Source organism: Frieseomelitta varia, unplaced genomic scaffold (assembly GCF_011392965.1).
Source record: "Frieseomelitta varia isolate USP_RPSP 00005682 unplaced genomic scaffold, Fvar_1.2 scaffold_382, whole genome shotgun sequence".
Classification (NCBI taxonomy): Eukaryota; Metazoa; Arthropoda; class Insecta; order Hymenoptera; family Apidae; genus Frieseomelitta; species Frieseomelitta varia.
The window spans coordinates 181,301-201,247 of record NW_025110126.1 but is presented as its reverse complement, the minus strand read 5'-3'; the positions used below and the strand labels follow the sequence as shown (position 1 = coordinate 201,247).

General features: G+C 37.9%; 2 protein-coding genes across 3 annotated transcripts in view; one reads left to right on the top strand and one right to left on the bottom strand.

Moving 5' to 3' along the window:
- LOC122531285 (maternal protein exuperantia) overlaps positions 1–4,111 on the bottom strand; it is a 9,140-nt gene extending 5,029 nt beyond the window's left edge. Inside the window, exon 1 of one of the 2 annotated variants that reach the window (XM_043659092.1) lies at positions 3,689–4,111. Coding sequence is in view for 1 of the 2 variants with exons in the window: in XM_043659090.1 (XP_043515025.1) it covers positions 2,215–2,221 (7 nt within the window). In the remaining variant the exon portion in view is untranslated. Of the gene's footprint in view, positions 1–2,214; positions 2,237–3,688 lie in introns of those variants that run through there. The other variant, XM_043659090.1, reaches the window with a different exon arrangement.
- LOC122531287 lies at positions 2,715–10,879 on the top strand. The gene is made up of 3 exons (XM_043659094.1): positions 2,715–2,721; positions 4,237–4,344; positions 10,629–10,879. The coding sequence occupies exons 1-3, from the start codon at positions 2,715–2,717 to the stop codon at positions 10,817–10,819; spliced, it is 306 nt and encodes a 101-aa protein (XP_043515029.1). The 3' UTR covers positions 10,820–10,879.
- The last annotated feature ends 9,068 nt before the right edge of the window (positions 10,880–19,947 follow it).

Below are 19,947 nucleotides of genomic sequence, written 5' to 3'. Positions count from 1 at the left end.
TTTTTTTTTTTTTTTTACGACAAAATTCCATGTAAATAGCGAAAAAACATTAAAACGCGCTTAGAACATTTCACTATTCGAGCTTCATTTCGTTATTTATGCACATGTTCGATAGTTTCGTATCTGTTTTGTGATGGGAAACTACGATTGATGCTACGAACGAAACGTAGTGAAACGAGAATCATTCATCTTCGTAGTAACCGTCGTTGATAATGAAGATGTATTTTACTGTCCATAAGTATCCAGACACTTGTATATACATTTATTACAAGTATATAGTGTGAAGCACCTGTGATCGTTATCATTTCGATTTACGTCAAATTATCTTTAAGAGAAAATAATTTTTCACAGACTGACAATGAGAACGAATAGTTGCAAATGGATGGAATTGTGTCACTCTTCATAAAAAGAGAAAAATACTAATCCATCTATGTAAAAAGGTCGTTCGTTTAGGTAACAGTTTGCTAAGCGTGATTATAATTTTGCAAATGTAACAAAAAGTTATAAATTATAAATATTATAAGTATAAATATTAATATATTACATAAATATTATAAGTATAAATATTAATATATTACGTAAATATTATAAGTATAAATATTAATATATTACATAAATATTATAAGTATAAATATTAACATATTACATAAATATTATAAGTATAAATTTTTCGGCCAATCGAACTTGATTGTCCAAATACTTGTGGACGATGGTGAGGAATGTAGTTGATAGCGTAAATATTTTAAGAGAGGAACTGCAGGATTTAACGACCGGATTTGCGTCTTAACGAAGTCGATGATGTTTCTGAAGTGCCTCGCTTGGTACAATGAGCATCGTGTTCAAATATCACGATTGCTTTTCAAGTGGATTTCGATAGTGAAAGAAAAAGTGGAGGAGATAGACGAGAGAATGTTCGAACACCTTGGCAGGTTGATTAGTATTCAACCTAGCTTCGGCAAACATGGTAAAATCGATCATCTCTCTGTAACTTGAGCATTTTCCATCTCGGTTGGTAGAAGAAAAGAAAAGAAAAGAGAGAGAGAGAGCAGAATATTTCATTGAGGTTGAGAAATGGCTCACATGGTGTACACATGTGGATTGAGAAAGGCTAATTTCTGAAAAGCCTACAACTTTCGTTTATCGAGTGCGATTATTGTGATGGATGAAAGCAATACGCGGCATACGATTCAACTTCCTGGTTAGATAGATCGTTTATCCGAGAGAGGTGTTTTAAAGAATTTTTATTAATTTTACACAACACAGTTCGGAACTATTGAGATAAATGACACGTCAGCATTCGGTATGGAGAACGATCACAGACTGAGAGAATATCGGAAAACGAGTTCCACATTTACATGCTAGTTCTTCGTTAATATTCAGTCTGTTGTCGGTTCAGCAAACATCGTGTGATGAAAGCTGAAAAGAGATTAATTAATGCGAAGATTCTAGTAGCAAGGATCGTTTCAACAATCGGAAAAATTTAAAAATTAGACGAATCGAAAATTAGTAGAATCCGAATAGAAGAAACACGATAGCATAAGAGTTGTGATTTTTTGGTAATTTAATGAAATCTATCTGATCTTTTCAATTTTAAACATCTTTTAGGAGAGATCGTGCTGAATTAAATCAATTTTTTTTACGCTCGACAGATATTACATTGATTCGTGTAACAAACAGTTCAACTGTAGTATTCAAAAGTGAAATCACTCTCACCTTATCGAGAATATCAACGAGATATTTCGTGACGTAATGTTATTCTTGCGATGTGACGTTATAGATGAGATATCTTGCATGTTTTTTTCAATTGAAACGTGAGATATCTTATTCACTATCATATATCGTATATGTGAATTAATTCATCAAGTTTTATTCCACGAAGGAGAAACGACAATCAAACGTAGAATGACGTAATATAGTATTTTTAAATATTACCACAACTTTTGCATAAAATGACGTTTAGTTTTTACGAGATTAAATGATCTGTTTAAAAGTCGCATTGATCAACTCCAGAAATTTCTGAAATTGTTTTTCAAAGTTATCCAAGAATTTAACATTACGTCAGTATCATTATTAAATCACATACATCGTCGATACTCGGATATTAAAACACGTACTTGTGTAATAATAAAATTGAGAAATTAATAAACTGTGGAGTCGAGCCTCTCAGTGACTCAATTTTTCATACGTTCTTTTATCACGTTATAATGTAGAAACCTGTCATGTAGATGCATAAACGTGTTTATTCGACGTATCTTCTCGTCCCGGAAACACCATCCACATTTCTAGGGTTCATTTAGACGCGCATTTTGCACGAAACCGAATTTCAACCACAAACAACCACTCAATCCCTTCTGCACTTGTCATTCACACGAAATGCACGAGAACCTCATTCATATCCGACATTTGTGAAATTCATTCACCGCTGTGCGCCGCATACTGGCTTGTGTAACTCATTGCGAGTTAACGTGCCGCTTCTGTAATTACGTTACGGTCAAAGAAACTATGTCACTCTCCGAAAAAATTTCCAGGGATGTTACGCATTTTAGTTTTTCCCGTCGGAATTTTATTCCTTCGAGCGAAGAGAAATTGCTAACTGATTTCGTACATTATTGTTTCGAATTCCGAGATCGCTGCAGGACTGCTGAATTTCTATCGAATAGATAAATAGGTCAGATTTTACGTTTAATTTTATTTCGTTTGTAGAAAATTATAGGATGAAAAGTGATTCAGTTTCACGGAGAAGAAACAAACGACAATCGTCACAGTGATTCATCCAAGCATAATTTTAAATAGTAACGACGAACGAATTGCGGGTAAAATAAATTATGTGTTATGTATTTATTATGTTATTATGTTATTATGTAGTTACGAAAGGTACGATTTTACTTTTTCAAATTATTTAATGTACATTAATGTTGTATAGGCAATAATATTCTTTCTATGTATTTATTTCAAATGTTTAATAAAAAAAAAATACAAAATTATCGAAATGTTTCGAGCAAGTTTTCTAAAATACACATTTGACAATACAAATTTGACTCTTCTTTATGACTATTTGTAATATTTTTTTGAAAAATTTTGTTCCAAAACATTGCCTTCGTGAACTTTGTTCAGTTTAATCCTGTAAAAAAAAAAAAAAAAATTCCTACGAAACATTTTTGCTTCGAACGAGGAAAGAATGCTTTTGTTTCTCGACATTTTATCGTTCATCGTAACTTATAAAGTAAATAAGCAAATTGCGGACTAAGCGATAAAACAATCTAACACATAATCCATAATCCACGCATTTCGTCACAATCCACGATTTAACAACGATCACTAAATCGTCGCTGGATCGCGAATGTTTCTATGATTTCACATTCCAAACGAACGTAACCTAACCCAAACGAAAATCATTCGCCAAATACCATAAATATTGCGAGCGTAGTCACAGCGCAATCACAAATTCTGTCGATTTTTGAATCCTCGAATTCCGCGCACGTCGTCAAGAAAAGGCACGAACGTGTCATTCGCGTGCCCGAATACTCTCACAAATCGCACGTTTTCCCGAAAATCAACGCGAGACCGCGCGGCGGGAGAGATCGTGTTCGCCGTCCGAGGAACGAGAACGTAATTTCTCTGGACGTTTAATTCGACCGTACGATCCGAAGGATTCAAAGGTTCGGAATAAAAGGGGGGAAAGACTTACAATACAGAACGATTGTGATCGTGAATCCGCTGGGTGGTGGAATAGGAGGGCGGCTGTCTCGCCGTTAGCGCTGCCGCGATTGCTCTTTCTTCCGACGGGTCGACTTTGACGATCGGTCGTTAAAGAAACGATTCTTCTTCGCCGCGGTCGTTGCACGTACGTGACACTTTTCACCGCGATCTCAATTCCTTTCGGCTCGCCTTGTGACGGCTTGGTGGACGCCGTGAAACAAAAACGACAAAAGACCGGTTGACTCGACGCGCGGATCCCGACAGTCTATTGTCTCCCCTTCGTTTTCGGCTGCCTGGCATTATTTTTATCTCATTACCGCCGCGTCGTATCCCTTCGCTGCTCTTTTGTCTCGCGACGATTCTTTTTTCTTCTTCTTTTTTTCTTTTTTTTATTTCTTTCTCACCACCTGACGCGACGATGACGATGACGATGACGATGACGAGGACGAGGACGCGGACGAGGACTCTCGTGTCACGAGCGATCCACTTGGTGGCTGCACGCGTTCACGCTGATAACCGGCGCATCCGCATCGAAAGATATCGCGAGATTCGCACGTACCTGCAACGTGTCTGATATACGAGCGATTCGCAGCGAGCTGGTGATAAGGTTCGCTCGTTGCACGAAACCGTGCTTCTCGATCCGCGGCAAGTCGATAGATACAGACGTTCTCGTTTAAAAGCCTCGCTCTTTTGAAGTCAAACCACCGGCTAACAGTGACTCGGAAATGTTTTTCGTTCGTCGAGGAATAATTAATTTCATCGGCGAATGCGAGAGATTACACAAATCTTAGAAATAACGGTCTCCTTTTTCTCGATCAATAAGAAAATTTTTAGCAGACGATACGGCACATTTCTTCTGCTTTAGATAAAATCTGCAGGCAGGTAGTTAGACATTTATTTTCCGGGTAGTTTTACTTTTCGCATAAATTGAGCGGTCAATTAGAAGAAAGAGCGATGCGAGAAGAAAAGAAAGAAGAAGAAAAAAAGAAACGAACGACTAAAATTGAAAATTCAAACAGTTAATAATGTTCAGAGTATAAAGATAAAGTACGCCTAATGAGAGCGCATCGTGTAGATTTTATATAATTAGCATTTTTTTCATGAAATTGTAATTTATGAAAGTCTATTAAAAGCTTGACCATTGAAAACTTCAAAACGAAAAAATTCGTAACTGTGAATAATGCTTCGCGTATTTTTTTTTTTTTTTTTATTATATACATTTTCAAGGAAAATAATCTATGAGCACTTGAATTTCTCTTCTTATCAGCGCGGGGGATTCTCCATCGCGTCGATAGATAAAACAAGAGGAAAATGGGAAAATAAACGTTGCGAAGTAAATCGTTCCTTCGTTCAATTCAGCGGAAATTTGCCTGAAGAAAACAGATCGTTTTTGGGTTTCCCTTGGTTTTTATTAATTGCTGGCGGTAAATAAGAGACAAAGACAAATGAAATCAATGCGGCAAAGTCTCCGTTATGTGTCCCCGGCTGTCCGTTATCTACGAAATTTAACAGTTTCTTGCGTATCGAGAAGTTCGATAAATTATACAGTCGTCGCTGCAAATAGAAACTTCATGACGTGATATACATTATTGAACGTGATAATAGAATTTGCGAACGGTATTATGTATTTGCGCGATAGCCGTACAACTTCCAGAATTGCAACGAAGTGATAAGATCGCGTCGCGTGTCTCGTCGCGTCGAATTCTTTTTTTTCCCCGGCTCGAGAAAGGTGCACGTTCAGTATAATTACAGTTATTATTCACCTAACGACAATTTTGTTCGTGCTGTTACACGTTCGAAAATAAATAAATCATCGATTGTAATAGTTTTAAAGTTATTATCGTAGCGTTAGAACGAGTTATCTCTAATGCCGTTTGATTGATCCAAGAGAATTTCACCGTGAACACAATTGAAAATGAAAAAGCCGGCAAGTTTGATCCAAGTCAAAAGTGTAATTGCCTTCGACGGATTTTCTTTCTTTTAATTCGTTAAGATTCAACGAGATGCACTCACCTGCAAGCATCAACTACGAAGTAGTTACTTAAATTGCGTTGCTTGAATTACCAACACGATAACGTGACTTATAAATAAACTAGAAACATGCGAGGGTTTATCTGGCAATTATATAATACGACCTCGTTATTTAATAATAACTGATTGATCTTCTTCATATTTTTTTTTCTTTAACTTCAGAAATATACTTTTCGTATATACACCAAATTGTTGTATCTTGCCAGTGGTACGCGGTAATTAATAATGTTTCTGACTTATGTGCACATTTATTGTGTACGTTGATAATGACATTAGTTGTGGGCGGCCGGCTATTTGATAAGGTCGTTTCTTCCGCGATTTTCGCGTAAAAATGCATACTTCGCGTGCCAGATAGTCGAAGCACATTTTACTTGTTAATTGGGTTACTATGGCATATTTAATGGACAATTTACAGGCATTGGTCGCAACTTAGGATACGGTAAAAAAAATGAAAATAACTGATTAAAAGGTTTTCTTTCACGTTACAATAATTTTCAGTTTTTACCTTCACTTTACGGAAATCGTAAGTTCAAGTGACTTTTCCTTTGGTTAAAGTGTCATTCGATCAAAATATTTTCGTTTCATTGTTGAATAAATTGTTTTCTCAGAAAGGGATATTGATTTTTATTAAGTTAATATTTATCTGGTCGGAAATGCAAGTAAAGGTGAATTCTTTCTCTTCTTTTATACGGATAAACTTCACCGGGAAACACTAGAGAGAAATAAATGCAATTAGCAAATGCTATTTCACTTTTGCAAAGTAAACTTTGATACCGGAGTAAAAATTTGCTCAGACCGTTAACCAGCCTGTACCGCTGCTACAAGTTACGTTCTACGTTGCAGGTCAAATAAAAATCATTGAAAGTATTTTACGTAAATCGAGATCTGAGATGTTACCAATTATTGCAACTGTAATCAAATACGATCAACGTTTGAAAAAAAAAAAAGAAAAAAAGAAAAGACAATAAATCTTACAGTTAGACGGAGGAAATGCAGTTAGCCAGGCACTTATTACGGGACGCGATATTTAAAACGCAATTAAAAATATTAGAAATTCAGGTACGGTGAAAATTGCGCGGTTTGCCGGCGCAACAGTTATTCAATTTCCATAATGGAACGATAACAGGTAGCTTTGCAAGTGTGTTGGAAATATTTCGCCAAGTTCGCGTTAACGCTCGTGAATAACGGTGGGCAAATTCGCCGGGAAAATGAGATTCGAATAATAATGATTAATAACGGCGACGATATCGCGTGGCGGATGCGGATGCGTTGTGTGTCGTGAATAATGTTACGTTTTATCGAGAATAAACGTTTCGATGACATCTAGTGTCGCGTGTCGTAAAAACAATCGGGCAACAACAAATACGTTACGTATTTGTACGTACATGTGTATTTAAATTGGCGAAATCGCAAAAAACGATTACGCCTCATGATGCGCAATAAATGAATAGCGAAACGCGATATCAAGATACATTGTGTAACAGAGTTACGAGGTAAACAGCGGTGGCAATGCGTTTTCCTTTGTAAATGCATTCTAATTCTGGGAACAAATTGGTGCTTTTAGCGACATTAAAACGGCCCCATTAATTGTGCACTTGATACATTTCGTGTACCTCGAGTTGCATAGTAATGACATACAGATACAAATTTACGTTTGTACTCGAAGAAACGTCGTATAATTTGTAATCCAGTCTCTGTGTATGTGTGTGCGCGTGTGCGTGTGCGTGTGCGTGTGTCTACGTTGAAAATTACGAAATAAATTTAATCGAATCTCACTCGCGATGCTTTCGCGTTCACTTTCGCGATGCTTCGTTCAAAAAAGTAAAAATCGTTCTCTCCGTTTACTTCCACTTTTTTTTTCTTTTTTTTTTTAAATTTTCGTGAACTCTTTTCTTTATTTTCACGAACGAGAATGCCGTGTTACGGAGAAATATATTCATCAACGAGCGCCAACGTAATCCGTAGCCGTTCGCATTTTCAGTCAATCCATCGCCGAGAATTTTCGATCTGCATTTTCGATTTATCTTCGCGCGAGCAATTACCTTTTCCCTTTCATCGTATCATCAACCTGGTTGTCGCGCGTATTTTATAAAATTTCGGTGTTCCCACGCGCGCGAAAAACGTCGTTGGAGAATATTCAGCGCGATTAATAATTGACGAATCAAGCGTGGTTGACGATTCAATTTTTACTCGACCACTGCGCAATAACTACCTGGTTAGGTTAGGGTGGACAAATCGAATTATCACGTCGTTAAATTGTTCGATCAATTTTTTTCTCTCTGTGTTTAATACGATATGTACATATTCAGAAAAAAGAATTTTTTTATCACTAATATTGGAAAACTTGAAAACATTTTTCGTATTATCTACCAGCAATTTATTTACGAAATAGAGAGTAAAGTATCGCTTCGAATAAAGTGATACAGCACTGGAAATAATCATCCTGTTTAAATGGTATTTAGCATGAAATTTTGGTGATTATATTTCTCTAGTATGTGAATTCGTTTGAAGCAATCACCAAGCATAGTATATAGAAGTTAAGGTTTGGGTTAGGTTTGGGTTAGGTTTAGGGATAGTTAAAAAGGTTAATTTAATTAATCGAATAGTAATTCAATGGGTGTATTTATCATCCATTTATTGCCTCTGACTTCAAGAACTTCTTCTTTTGAAATTTTATTATTCCTCCTGTGTTGTTGTACTATATCATATCATACAAACATCATATTTACGTTCATTATAATTGTCAGCGATTATAAAAAATTATTTGCAGTTCTCGGCTATTGGCTAAATTTAAAATAAAACCACGTCCTCCCACAGGGAACTAATCGAGTGCGAAAATCCATGCGAAAACAGAAGCCGGCTTTTAGCAATTATTAATCGCGTTTCTAGTAATTATTAACAACAATTCGAAGAAAAAAAAAAAAAAAAGGGATTTTCCCGTTTCATTATTGTTCATCCTTGATCAATCAGCAACAACGAAGGTTCGCCCTTTTCACGAGCGTGGGTGGGGGGGGGGGGGCTGCTACTTTTCCTTTAATTAAAAGTAGTTACCAAGCGCGGGGCGCCGAGTCAATTCAAACAGAAAGTTTAATCACTTCGCGACTGGTGTGGATTTTAAAAGAAAGTTGCGATCTTTGATGAACGCGAGAGCCGGCGGAAACTTCTCGTTTCGCGTCATTCGCAACTGTTCGTACGGTCGACATCGGCTGATTTATCGCCGGCGTTCAAGTATAACAGAGATTGGAACCACCCGGTTGGGTTTGCTGGCTGTCTTTAATCGCGGGAAAGGCAAACGCGCCGCGCGCGGCATTATCGACTCTGCTACGAGGGATGCAGCGTGTTGCTCGTTACGATATAATTAGCACGTGGCGCTATACATATTCCAACCGTGCGCCGTTTCGCCGTGTATGGGCGTGTTTGCAGCGGAGCGAGCCAGCTAACACGGCCAGTGATATTGTATCCGGTGGAAAATGTTGCTTCTAGCCCCCGCGTGGCTCTTGCCTTACTCTTAATGCCCTGAACTCCGGCCCCAGCCGTTTTGCTTAATTCTCGCCCGGCTAGTTGTCTCTCGTCTGTCTGATTATTTGCGCGAATTAGGCTCGTTAGCCTTTGGGAATATACCGGGGATCCATTGTTGCCGCGGTATTACGGTATAATTGATGAACGATGAATTGAACGAACAACGTAGAATTTACCATTTTCTCGCTTCTCGTTTTATACGGTTTTATTTATTACCAATTGAGCTACCAGAATCGGAAATTTATCTATATCGGATAGCTTTTGTTCGTTTCGCTTTTAAATCGATAGTGGAATTTCTATTTGAACGTTCGATTCCCTTTTAATTCGAAATGTCCATGCAGTAATAATTTTCTCCTTTCGAATGATCCGACTGATTCAACGTGATACGTTCTGTACACAACGTGATACACTTCGTACACATGGCCAACTGAACGAAGAATAATTTGAGATACGAAGCAGTTTGTCACGGAGTTCAGAAAAAAGTCGAACTGTTTGCAATAAAATTCATCTTTGAATGACATAAGGGCGTATAAAAGAAAAAAGAAGGAAAAGAGAGATATAAAACGGAAAGGAAGAAACAAAGATAAAAAAGAAGAAAATACTGCGAGAATGGCATAAAATAGTTTTCAACGCGTTTCTCTTTCCTCTTTAAAGTGCCGATTCAAAATCCCATGTTTTTCCAGCCATGACGGCTCTCCCCGTTTTTGTTTCCCCGGATTGCGTTTTTCGAGATGAAAAGATTGCATCAAATTTTTGTTGAACGAGCATAGAGTGCGATGCACACGAGTGAAAAGCTATGAAAATTGTAACAGATTTCGTTCTTTTTTCTTTTTTTTGGGGGGGGGGGAGGAGGGAGAAAGGAGAAAAAAGGACAGAGAAACTATTCAGATGCAGGAATCAAGATTGTGATAGTTGTTACGGATGATCGACGTACGTTGTAATTTTGCAAGTATATCTCTATCGTTATCTCCGCGATCTGTGTTTCAGTTTTTATTTCCTCTTTCCCTCGTCGATTTCTTTTCTTCTTTTCTATCAAATATCTTTTACCTCAAGTTCGATCGAACTTTTCGCCGAACGCGACCGAATAACTTGACGTTTTCTAACTCGTCATGTCTGCTATAAATACGAAAGAAGATCTATAGAAATGGAAATCGTTGTGAGCACAGAGAGTACAAAAAATCCGCAGCACAATTGCGACGAGCATGTGCTCTTTTGCAACTATAAATTTCAAATTGCGAATGGATGAATCGCGGTCTAGTGACAGAGTTTGCTTCCGACTGAATTAAATATAATTCCTTTTTAATCGCGTGTCATTACGGAGGCGCTTGTTAAAAATTACATTACGTAACGCAATGAATCGTTGGTACCTTCGCGTCGAGTTTTCGCGGCTGATTTTCAACGGGGTGTTGATCCTCTCGATGCAAGCTGGCCACCTCTGCAGCCTGTGCTAGGCACATTGTCCACGTGTCGTTACTCCGGTTCTGGTCAGCACGTGGATTTTATGCGATTTTACTCGGGCAATTACCGCACACCAGCCCAGAAATCTGTGGTTTTCGTGGTCGATCGTTAGGACTGGCGGCCACTTGTTCGCGTAATTAATTCCCCGTGCAATTTATGTTCTTCCTCCGTTGTTTTTCTTCCGGTTCAATTTCTCGTCGAATGCGGCTGCCCGTTGCCGAGAACGGTTGATAAAAATGTTTCAAGGGCACAAGTGACTTTCGTCTTATCTTCAAGCTACAAGCTCAGCGTACTCTTCCTTCTAGTTTCGACTCATCGTTAAAAATAATATTTCAATTACCAGCGATCGTAATACGTAGATCGTATACGTAGATCGTTCGTTTAACGAAGGCCGATAGACAGGAAGAATTCCAGCGCTGCACGTGTACAAGTTGGAATTATCGAATGCACGATAAAGAGTGCTTGAGAAGCGTTAAGAATTAATTTAACTGAATTATCATGTGATATCCATCGGACAGTTTTCTGAATAGTTTGTTTTTTTGATCTTTGGACGTAATTACTGGCTCGCATTAGCAATTTAATGAGAGAAGTACATTCGGCATTAATTATTATTGTCGTTCCGTTCGAAAGAGGAGAAAACGTGGATATAGATATTTATATTATAATGTATAGATATTTATATTATAAATTCGCGTGCAAATGGTATGAAATTTTTCTATAATATATTTTCTACGTGTATGTAAGTAGCTTTCAATTATATATAGTAAGTATTTTCTAACTTTCAATAATATGTAGTAAGTATTTTCTACGTGTATGTAAGTAGCTTTCAATTATCTCTGAATAATAAGTTTTTTTTCTTAAAGATAAATTTGAAGCAGAATTGGGAAAGAGTTGTGTCTGAGAGCGCACTCATTGTTAGTGTAAAATTCCTCGCATTTGTCGTTTATAAACGTTCGTAGAATGTTACACTGTTGCCTCTCTCGTTTCACCTATCTTTATCAGTATTATCTTACAGCATCTACATCAGTTTCAACTCTGCTGTATAACATGCAGAATCCAATGCGCTTCAATTAGCTTCTGATGATGGCTTCCATCAGAATTGATATCGAAAATGAAACTTCATACAGCCGTCTGTTCTATCGTATTCGAGAATCATATTATCCGAAATGCAGTTCCAGTTTCCCCGTTTCGCGCGTTTGTAACGAACGATGCGCGATCTCTCGATGAAAGTTTTTCAGTTTTTCCCGAGTACGTCGTATTTTTATTTCGCCTGCCCTTTTTCGCTCGATAGCGATACCTATACCGCGAATACATCCTTTATCTAACGACGAGGCGACGCGACGCGTTCTTCATTTGCTCCTTGTCGACACAAACGACCCGAAACGGTGGCTGTGACTCGAAGGGGGGGGCCGGTGGTGACGAAGGTTCGCTGACGATCGTCTCTCGGTGGATCCGAAACGGGGAAAAACGAGGCTCATTAGCTGCGTCGAGCTTGACGAGGACCCTCCTGTCGAAATCAGTCGACAACGCGCGAATGGCTTCTCGTATTTTCTCTCTTTTTTTTCTTTTTTTCACTCGGGGGAAAACGAATCGAGGAAAAATTCTCGACCTCGTTCGGTTCGAAATGGCACCGCCGGTGGCGGCGCGGTTAATTCTTTCGAAATTATGGTGTCGCAGACGCGCGGAACAACTCGCTCGAGTTCAACGAACATTAGGAATTATACATCCATCTCTCTTTTTTTTTTGGAACCGTGTCTATCGCGTAGCATTTGTTAGGATATTCGAAATTTTAGAGCGAACGAAGAAATATTTCACTTGGGAGAATTTTTTCAAATTGATAAAACTCAGCAAAGGAGAAAATATCTGTCCGTGGAGTTATTTTTGAAGTATCGCGGAGTGTAGAATATTAAAAATTGTGGTAAGTCAGAAAAAAAATTTTTTTTCTCTTGATTTTATCCTTCGTTGATATTGAGGTAGCCGGAAACATGAATTATTTAGTGGTCATCAACATATTTATCGATTCTTCTTTTGTTAGGTTGCTTCTTCTTCTTCTTCTTTTTTTTTCTTCCTTTTTCTTAAGTACCAGATAGAAGAGCTTTGAACTCGCGTTATTAGGTGGGAGAAATCAGACTCGAAGAAAACGAAGGAGCGCAATAAAAGACGATTCACGTCTGGACAAAGTACGAGAAAACTCTCGATTGCCGACGTTACGCTTCTACCCCTCGAGTTCTGTTAATGAGTTTAAAGCGATCGGACAGAAATAAATCTAATTAAGCGGAAAGGTGAAAATATGAATGGCACTTTGATGTTCACCGATTTATTTAACGCGTATTCGCCGATGAGCAACGGAGCAATTGACAGACGATTTAGACTTTTATTCGAAGAAATCTATCGACAGAAGAAAGTTTTGAGTGTCGAATGAAATTTCAAAGTGTCGAATGTTATCATTGTGACATGCTGAAAAGAATATATATATATATTTAATTGATACTTAATCTATCTGATTAACGAAATAATAATTATCGCAACACTTGTATTGGCATATTTGATTATTGAGAGGAAATATTCTCGATAAGAGTGACATGGTAAAATTTTCTGAATTTAGCAGTGATACAACGTATGATTTTGCAAAATTTCATAAAAATTTCTATGCTTTTTTTTTCGCTCGATTAATAAAAAGTATTACATCTATTTAATATATTTTTCGTTGCATTTCTTGATAGTTTGGAATGATGAGTTTCTAACTATAATTTAACATAGAGAGCTAAAGAATTACATTTGTCGTTTATTATACGCAAAGTGTCTTGAAGGTGTTTCGTGCAAAAAAGGAATGATGCATTAATCGTAATGGCGACATGACATCACTTGGCTATTGGTGATGATATCATGTTTCGTTCTTGCTTTTATACCTCGTGTAATCATTTCGACGTGAAATTTGCATGAAATGCGCATAAAGTAGCACGAAGTGTTCAGTGTCGAGAATATTTCGTTCTGAAATTTCGTTGTCTATCGTGATCGATTAATGTTACTTATTTCATTTGAAGTCCGACGAGAAGTATCGCTTGATAGGAAAATTTCGAATTGAAGAAATTATTGCAGATTAAAAAAGAAAATTTTAAGATTGAAATCCTTTGACATTTGTTACTAGAATTAAGGTTTAGGAGACGCGTAAATTTTCTTCGTATTATGTCAGATGTTTCGTTAGTCAGAAAGTGACTGTATTTTATTTTTAGTCTTCATGTGAGTGCTTATGAATATGTGATAATGCGTCATTCGATCGTGCATTCTTCGGTATTTTAGTAGATTATTAAATATATTAATAAATTGCTTACTGTACGTTCTTATTTAATTATTCTTACCATTGAAAATTAATTATACATGGCACAAAGTACGCTGTTAGAAAAATAATTTTTGAAAAGTTTTATTTGTATAATTCGTATTTCTAAATACAATTGCAATTAAATGCAACGTGTAAGAATTGAAAAAATTTTTTTCAATAGATTGTGCTAGTTTCCGTTAGCGTTGAGAATCGGCGAGAAGCCATGCTTTTAGTTGAATAAACTAAAACTACGTTACGGAAATTGCTATGATAAAGAAACCGATACGAAAATACAGAATGCAGACATTGTCACAAATCAAGAATAACAGTGTGCCCTTCTTATTTCTTATTTCCCTTTATTTGCTTTTCATCTCGTATATATCGAGAGAAACACACACTCGTATTAAAAAAAAAAAGAAAAAGTAGAGAAAAAAGAAAGAGATTTCATCTACCTACGTCGTCTAAAAATTTTCCGATCGACGAAGTACGTATGAGCTTTTATCGCTTATACTTATTTCTTTATTGCTCGACCCAGATACTACATTCAACCGACTTTACAACGGTACCATAAAACGATTATCGTTGTATTATCCTACATGCGAGCCAATGGTAATCCGACTTGTTTATTCAACGTATATATTCCAAAATGTATATAATAGCATTTAGAGCGGACAGTTCCAAAATTACGTTGGCATGGCGTCGAGATATAATAGTAGCTCACGCGAAAGTTATACCAAAAAATCAAATCCTCTCCAAGGATCGTTCTTTAGATGACAGTATAGCTCTCAAATTTTAATTTTTATCTCGTTGTGCAATTATTTATATAGCGATTCTTTTTTTTTTATAGAAATTATAAAAGAGAAGGAGAAATAAATTATTCTCGTTACAAAAGAGGAGAAGAAAAAAGATTTTCTTTATATTTTTTTTATATATTTGCAATTGTCAAATATTCTTCTGAATGTCTCAAAGTTGAGCAAGTCTCGCGCCAAGATTTCTGCGGAATAACTTTCTGTCAAATAAGTTTAATCGTTAAAGAAAGTCGCGTGGGAAGAAGTTGATTACCCGATTTGTTCTTCGCAAAATAGGACGCTGCGCAAGTGTGTGCTGCGGCTACAAGAATTCGGATCTAATCGAACCAGTCTCGACAACAGTGCGTGATCACGCGCGGAAAATGATGGAGATTTTAATTTGAGAGCGCGAAATTGGAGAGGGCAGAAGGGGGGGGGGGGGCTCCGGGATATCGGCTCATCAGCCACTGTTGCGAGATACGGTATATTAGAGGATCATTTATCTTACTTACGCGATGCTGGTCGATGAGCCTGACCCATTACAGTCGCCGGGGAGTAAAATTCCTCCGTTCTGATCTAGTTTCTTCTGACTGGTGGAGTGTTGCCACCTTCGGGAATCAATATTCATTAGGGCGCGACTACCTTCCTCTGTTCCCACGTCGGCTGTTCTCATTCTCTGTACTCATCGATTAATAGTTGAAAGGTTTGATTGACCGATCGCCTGGCAAACAGCCTGTAGTTTAATCGCGATGGGATTTGCGTGCACCGACCACGTCGAGTAATCGCTTTACTAGCGAGAGAAATATCTGCAAAGGGGGTCGTGTGTGCTGGCTCAGGGTGTACAATGTCTCTGAAGGTAACTGACGCTTCCTTCTCTCCTTGTTCTTCTTCTTCTTCTTTTTTTTTTCAGATTTGGAAATTCGAATATCTAGTGAGAAAGGGAAACGTCATTGATGAAAAAGGTCTCAAAAGAACGCGAGTTCAATAACTACGGACTTTCAATCAAGATGTTGAACTTTCTGGGGGTAGCAAGTAAGTTAAAAAGTAAGTCGAGCGCGATATTCACGATATCAGCGATCCCCGAGTAAAAGTTAAGCGATTTGTCATAATTTCTTGAAAGAGAATTGATGCTTTGGACAATTACGTATTGAGAATCTCAGTTTTGAGGGATTTTACTAGTTTCTTCGAAACTAGTAACTGGAATGCAGATGATTTCGATTTATCTAGAGGAAATTAAAAGCGTCGGCATGTAAACGCAAATGTGAGGGTTATATACGAATCTAAGTAATCTAAGCAGGGACATTTATGAAATTCGTCGTATGTCGCGGGTAATTTTCTACTTTATAATAACCTTTTCGTCGCGGCTGGGAGAGAGGAAAGAAAAAAAAAAAAAGGAAAGATAGGAGGAGAGAGAGCAGAGAAAGGATGGGTCCATAGATATGCAGCTAAGAGGCGCAGTTATTAGGTGGAGGAAAACGAAAAAAGAGCAGAGAGGTATTGAGAATCTCAATTTTGAGGGATTTTACTAGTTTCTTCGAAACTGGAATGCAGATGATTCCGATTTATCTAGAGGAAATTAAAAGCGTCGGCATGTAAACGCAAATGTGAGGGTTATATACGAATCTAAGTAATCTAAGCAGGGACATTTATGAAATTCGTCGTATGTCGCGGGTAATTTTCTACTTTATAATAACCTTTTCGTCGCGGCTGGGAGAGAGGAAAGAAAAAAAAAAAAAGGAAAGATAGGAGGAGAGAGAGCAGAGAAAGGATGGGTCCATAGATATGCAGCTAAGAAGCGCAGTTATTAGGTGGAGGAAAACGAAAAAGAGCAGAGAGGTGTGATAATGGGGCGAGCACTTATAGAGTAGAAAATTGTCTGCAACTTACAATATTCCGCCTCGGTTATCGTAAAGTAGTATGTTAGAATTTTCGAATTTCATTTTAGTAGGATAGAAGGGTAAAACGTTCTTTCTTCAACGAATTCACTGGAAAATTTGAGACGAATATCGATATCTCATTGAAGAGAAATTTCAACGATGCTCCGTTTAATGATGCGGTCTCCATTGTTGTTACGGTAACGAGACGAGAAGTTATTTTCTTTTGTTGGTAATCTTAAATCTCCGTACTTTGTGTGGTGGAAACGGGTCGTGTGAAATATCGACGAACATTGAGGAACCTGAGAAGTTTATGCAACGACGGAATTATTCGCGTTTGAACGAACTGTTCAAACTGTTCGCAGTTTCGATTAGAAACTTTTTAACCCGAGGCATACCGATGCGACACCTATTTATTTACCGATCGTATGCCAGTTTAGTGTAAATCCGCGCAAAGCCAATGAATAATTCCCGTAGCATCGGTGTTTAATGAGAGCAATTAATGTGATCACATTACATTAATTTCTATGAGTAATAATATCAATTTAACCAATGAATGGCATGCTGCATTTAACGAGCCAATTATTGATCGTGTTTCGAAGGAACAAGGATTTTACCTAAACGCGCATTTCGTGCTTAGAACATGTTAATTCCGAATCAAATGTTCCGGATGTACCGAATAACAGACGTACAAAATGCGAAACAAAATTTGCAAAATTTTCACAGTCGTTTAACTTTCAGAGGGTAAAAAAAAAAAAAAAAAAAGAAGAACGATGACTCGATGTATCCGAGGGTATGTTCGTACAAAGATAGCGAGAAGGTTAGACATATGTACGTGGCGGTTATAAATACAAACACACGGGGACACGTGGTTGTCCGCGCAGACAACGTTTCCGGTGCCAACTCTCGTCGGTCGAACACATTTTTCTCGCCTGGAATCCGTTTTTCAAGCCTAACTTTGAAACGGAGCGACGCGTCGTCGTTCGAATCAATTTCCTCCTGACTCGCGCGCAGGAAATCGAATATACCGGAAACGGGGCTTTGGCGATCGGGGGCTGGTCGATACCTTTGTCAGATAATCTTCCTTCTTTCTATTTTTTTTTTTTTTTTCCTCCACCCTTTTGGTTCTTCTTCTTTTTTTTTTTTTTTTTTTTTTTTCCTCCTCGACCAACCATCTCTGTTCAGGAAAAGGTACGAACACCGGCGTCGATCTTATCCGACGATCTCTCGAATCGCAATTCTATTCGCTGCTGTTATATCGCGCTAAATCGAAAGGTAGCCGGGCAATTTGTTCTTGATGGAGAGGGAATTTGCAGGTTGATAATCATCGCCTTCGTACGGTCTACAAATCATTTCTCAACGCTAGGATCTTGGCAATATCATTTTACACGTTTAGTAAAACCTACGTCGATCATTTTGTCAGTGCAGAGTGACGAGATTACGTTAGTTTTCTAATCTAGTTAGCCGTTTAAAAAAATGGCGTAAAAAATGGAAAATGAGTCACTTTGTACAGTGATAAAATACTTTCTCGAAATCTTGTGTCTTTCGTCTGTACGATGCAACAAATATTCTGGCAGTCATATTTTAATATTAACCTCTCTTCCAAATTTCTCTCCAAATTACGAATTTTGAAATTTTGGACAATTTGTTAGACAAATGAAAACGTTTCTCCAGCAAAAATTCAGGAAAATAAAGGTGGCGTATTTTGCTTCGTACGAGAGTGTTAGAAAGTGGAATTTCATTTCTCAAACTTCCATAGATAGCCACGAAATAGAGTAATTTGCAGCGTGACACTTCACGCCAACAAGAAAGCTTGTCTCTTTTCTTAATTCGTTCTCTCTTCTCTCTGTTCCAAGGCAATGTTCAAACAGCCGTAGAATGTACATCGAATGCGAGTATCGTCGAAATTGTTTCAATATCGTCTCGTTTATTTATTCCCCCCGTGGCCTTTAACAAGCCGATGCTTCGCCACGGACAAAAGTTTCATCTGCAACTTCTTAATTGCGAAGCCACCGGATGTGCGCCGCGCGGAAAGAGAAAGTTCAAAGAACCAAAGAAGTTTTAATTTGTTACAACATTAACCTCGCTCTGCAAAATCGCGGTTACGCTTTACACTTCCCGGGAAATAAGTCTCGGCTTTTTATTCTAACATTCCCTCTCGAAAATTCGTGCTCGTATTCGTATTATTCCCACTAACGATAAGAGCGGCCTAACTTGGAAAAGTTAGATTAAAAATTGATCTCCTCGGATTCTCTCCGTTTAAAAACGTTTCAGCGAAATTTTTCCTCCAACTTGCGCGAAGCTTTCGCTGCGAAAGTGATTGCGAAATTTCGTTTTGTCGTTAGGGCATCGTTGACTTCGTTTCTTTCGGACGAATTAGGATGGTCAGCAAATCATTGCGAAACTCTTCGGGTCGAGCCGAGTGTTTTCAAATTTTACAATTTAAGTTAATGTCAGGTTCTTATTAAAAAGGATTGTTCTTACGTGAAATTAAGCGCACGAATTAAATACGTCACATGTTACATATTGCGACATACGTGCGTTATTTTATATATATCATTTTAATATATCTGCGTCTCTTTATTCCAAGCGAACTCTTTATTCCAAGCATGCAATGTCGTTCGTATTATCCACGGGCTAAAGCTGCTTCTCCTAATCTTGCTTTATATTAAAGGTTTTTCTTTACGAGCTACTTATCGTGCCTCGCAAAAAATAATTTACCCCTCAGTATATGAAATTTTCATATATTAAATAATAAAGGTAGAGCAACGCGGAACAGACAGCCGGTTTAATAAGCGTTTAACAATGTCCATAATTTCTCCACGGTGTCTGAATACGTCTAATCCAGCCTTGTACCCGAGGATCTCATTGCAAATCGCGCGTCACCTCACGGAGATCCTCAAATATCCGCCGCGTACCTCGAACGACGAAACAAATTTCGCGCGGTGATCGCTGAATTAGATTAAATTAAGTCAATCTTATCCTCGTTTCACGTTCCACTTGCATAAACGTCCCGCTTCCGTTGTTCCGTTCCATTTTTACCGAACTGGATCCCATCCAATTCGCCTCTCTTCGTTATTCCGTTGCTCTAACACAAGAGTTAACCATATCTCGAATACGTCGCGATGATTATTTCACGGTAAATCTTTCGCGCGTGTTTTGTGAACGTGCGAGAGGAGCAGAGTTTGAAAAATGCTTTCAAGTTGTTTTTGGAAAATTTCTACCTTTTTTTCAGCCATCACTCGAAATTTAACAGTTT

Bases quoted from the DNA above. Each gene is read 5' to 3' on its own strand.
- LOC122531287 (XM_043659094.1), top strand. The intron at 4,345-10,628 runs GCAAGTCGATAG...CTTCGCGTCGAG, and splicing joins ACCGTGCTTCTCGATCCGCG to TTTTCGCGGCTGATTTTCAA.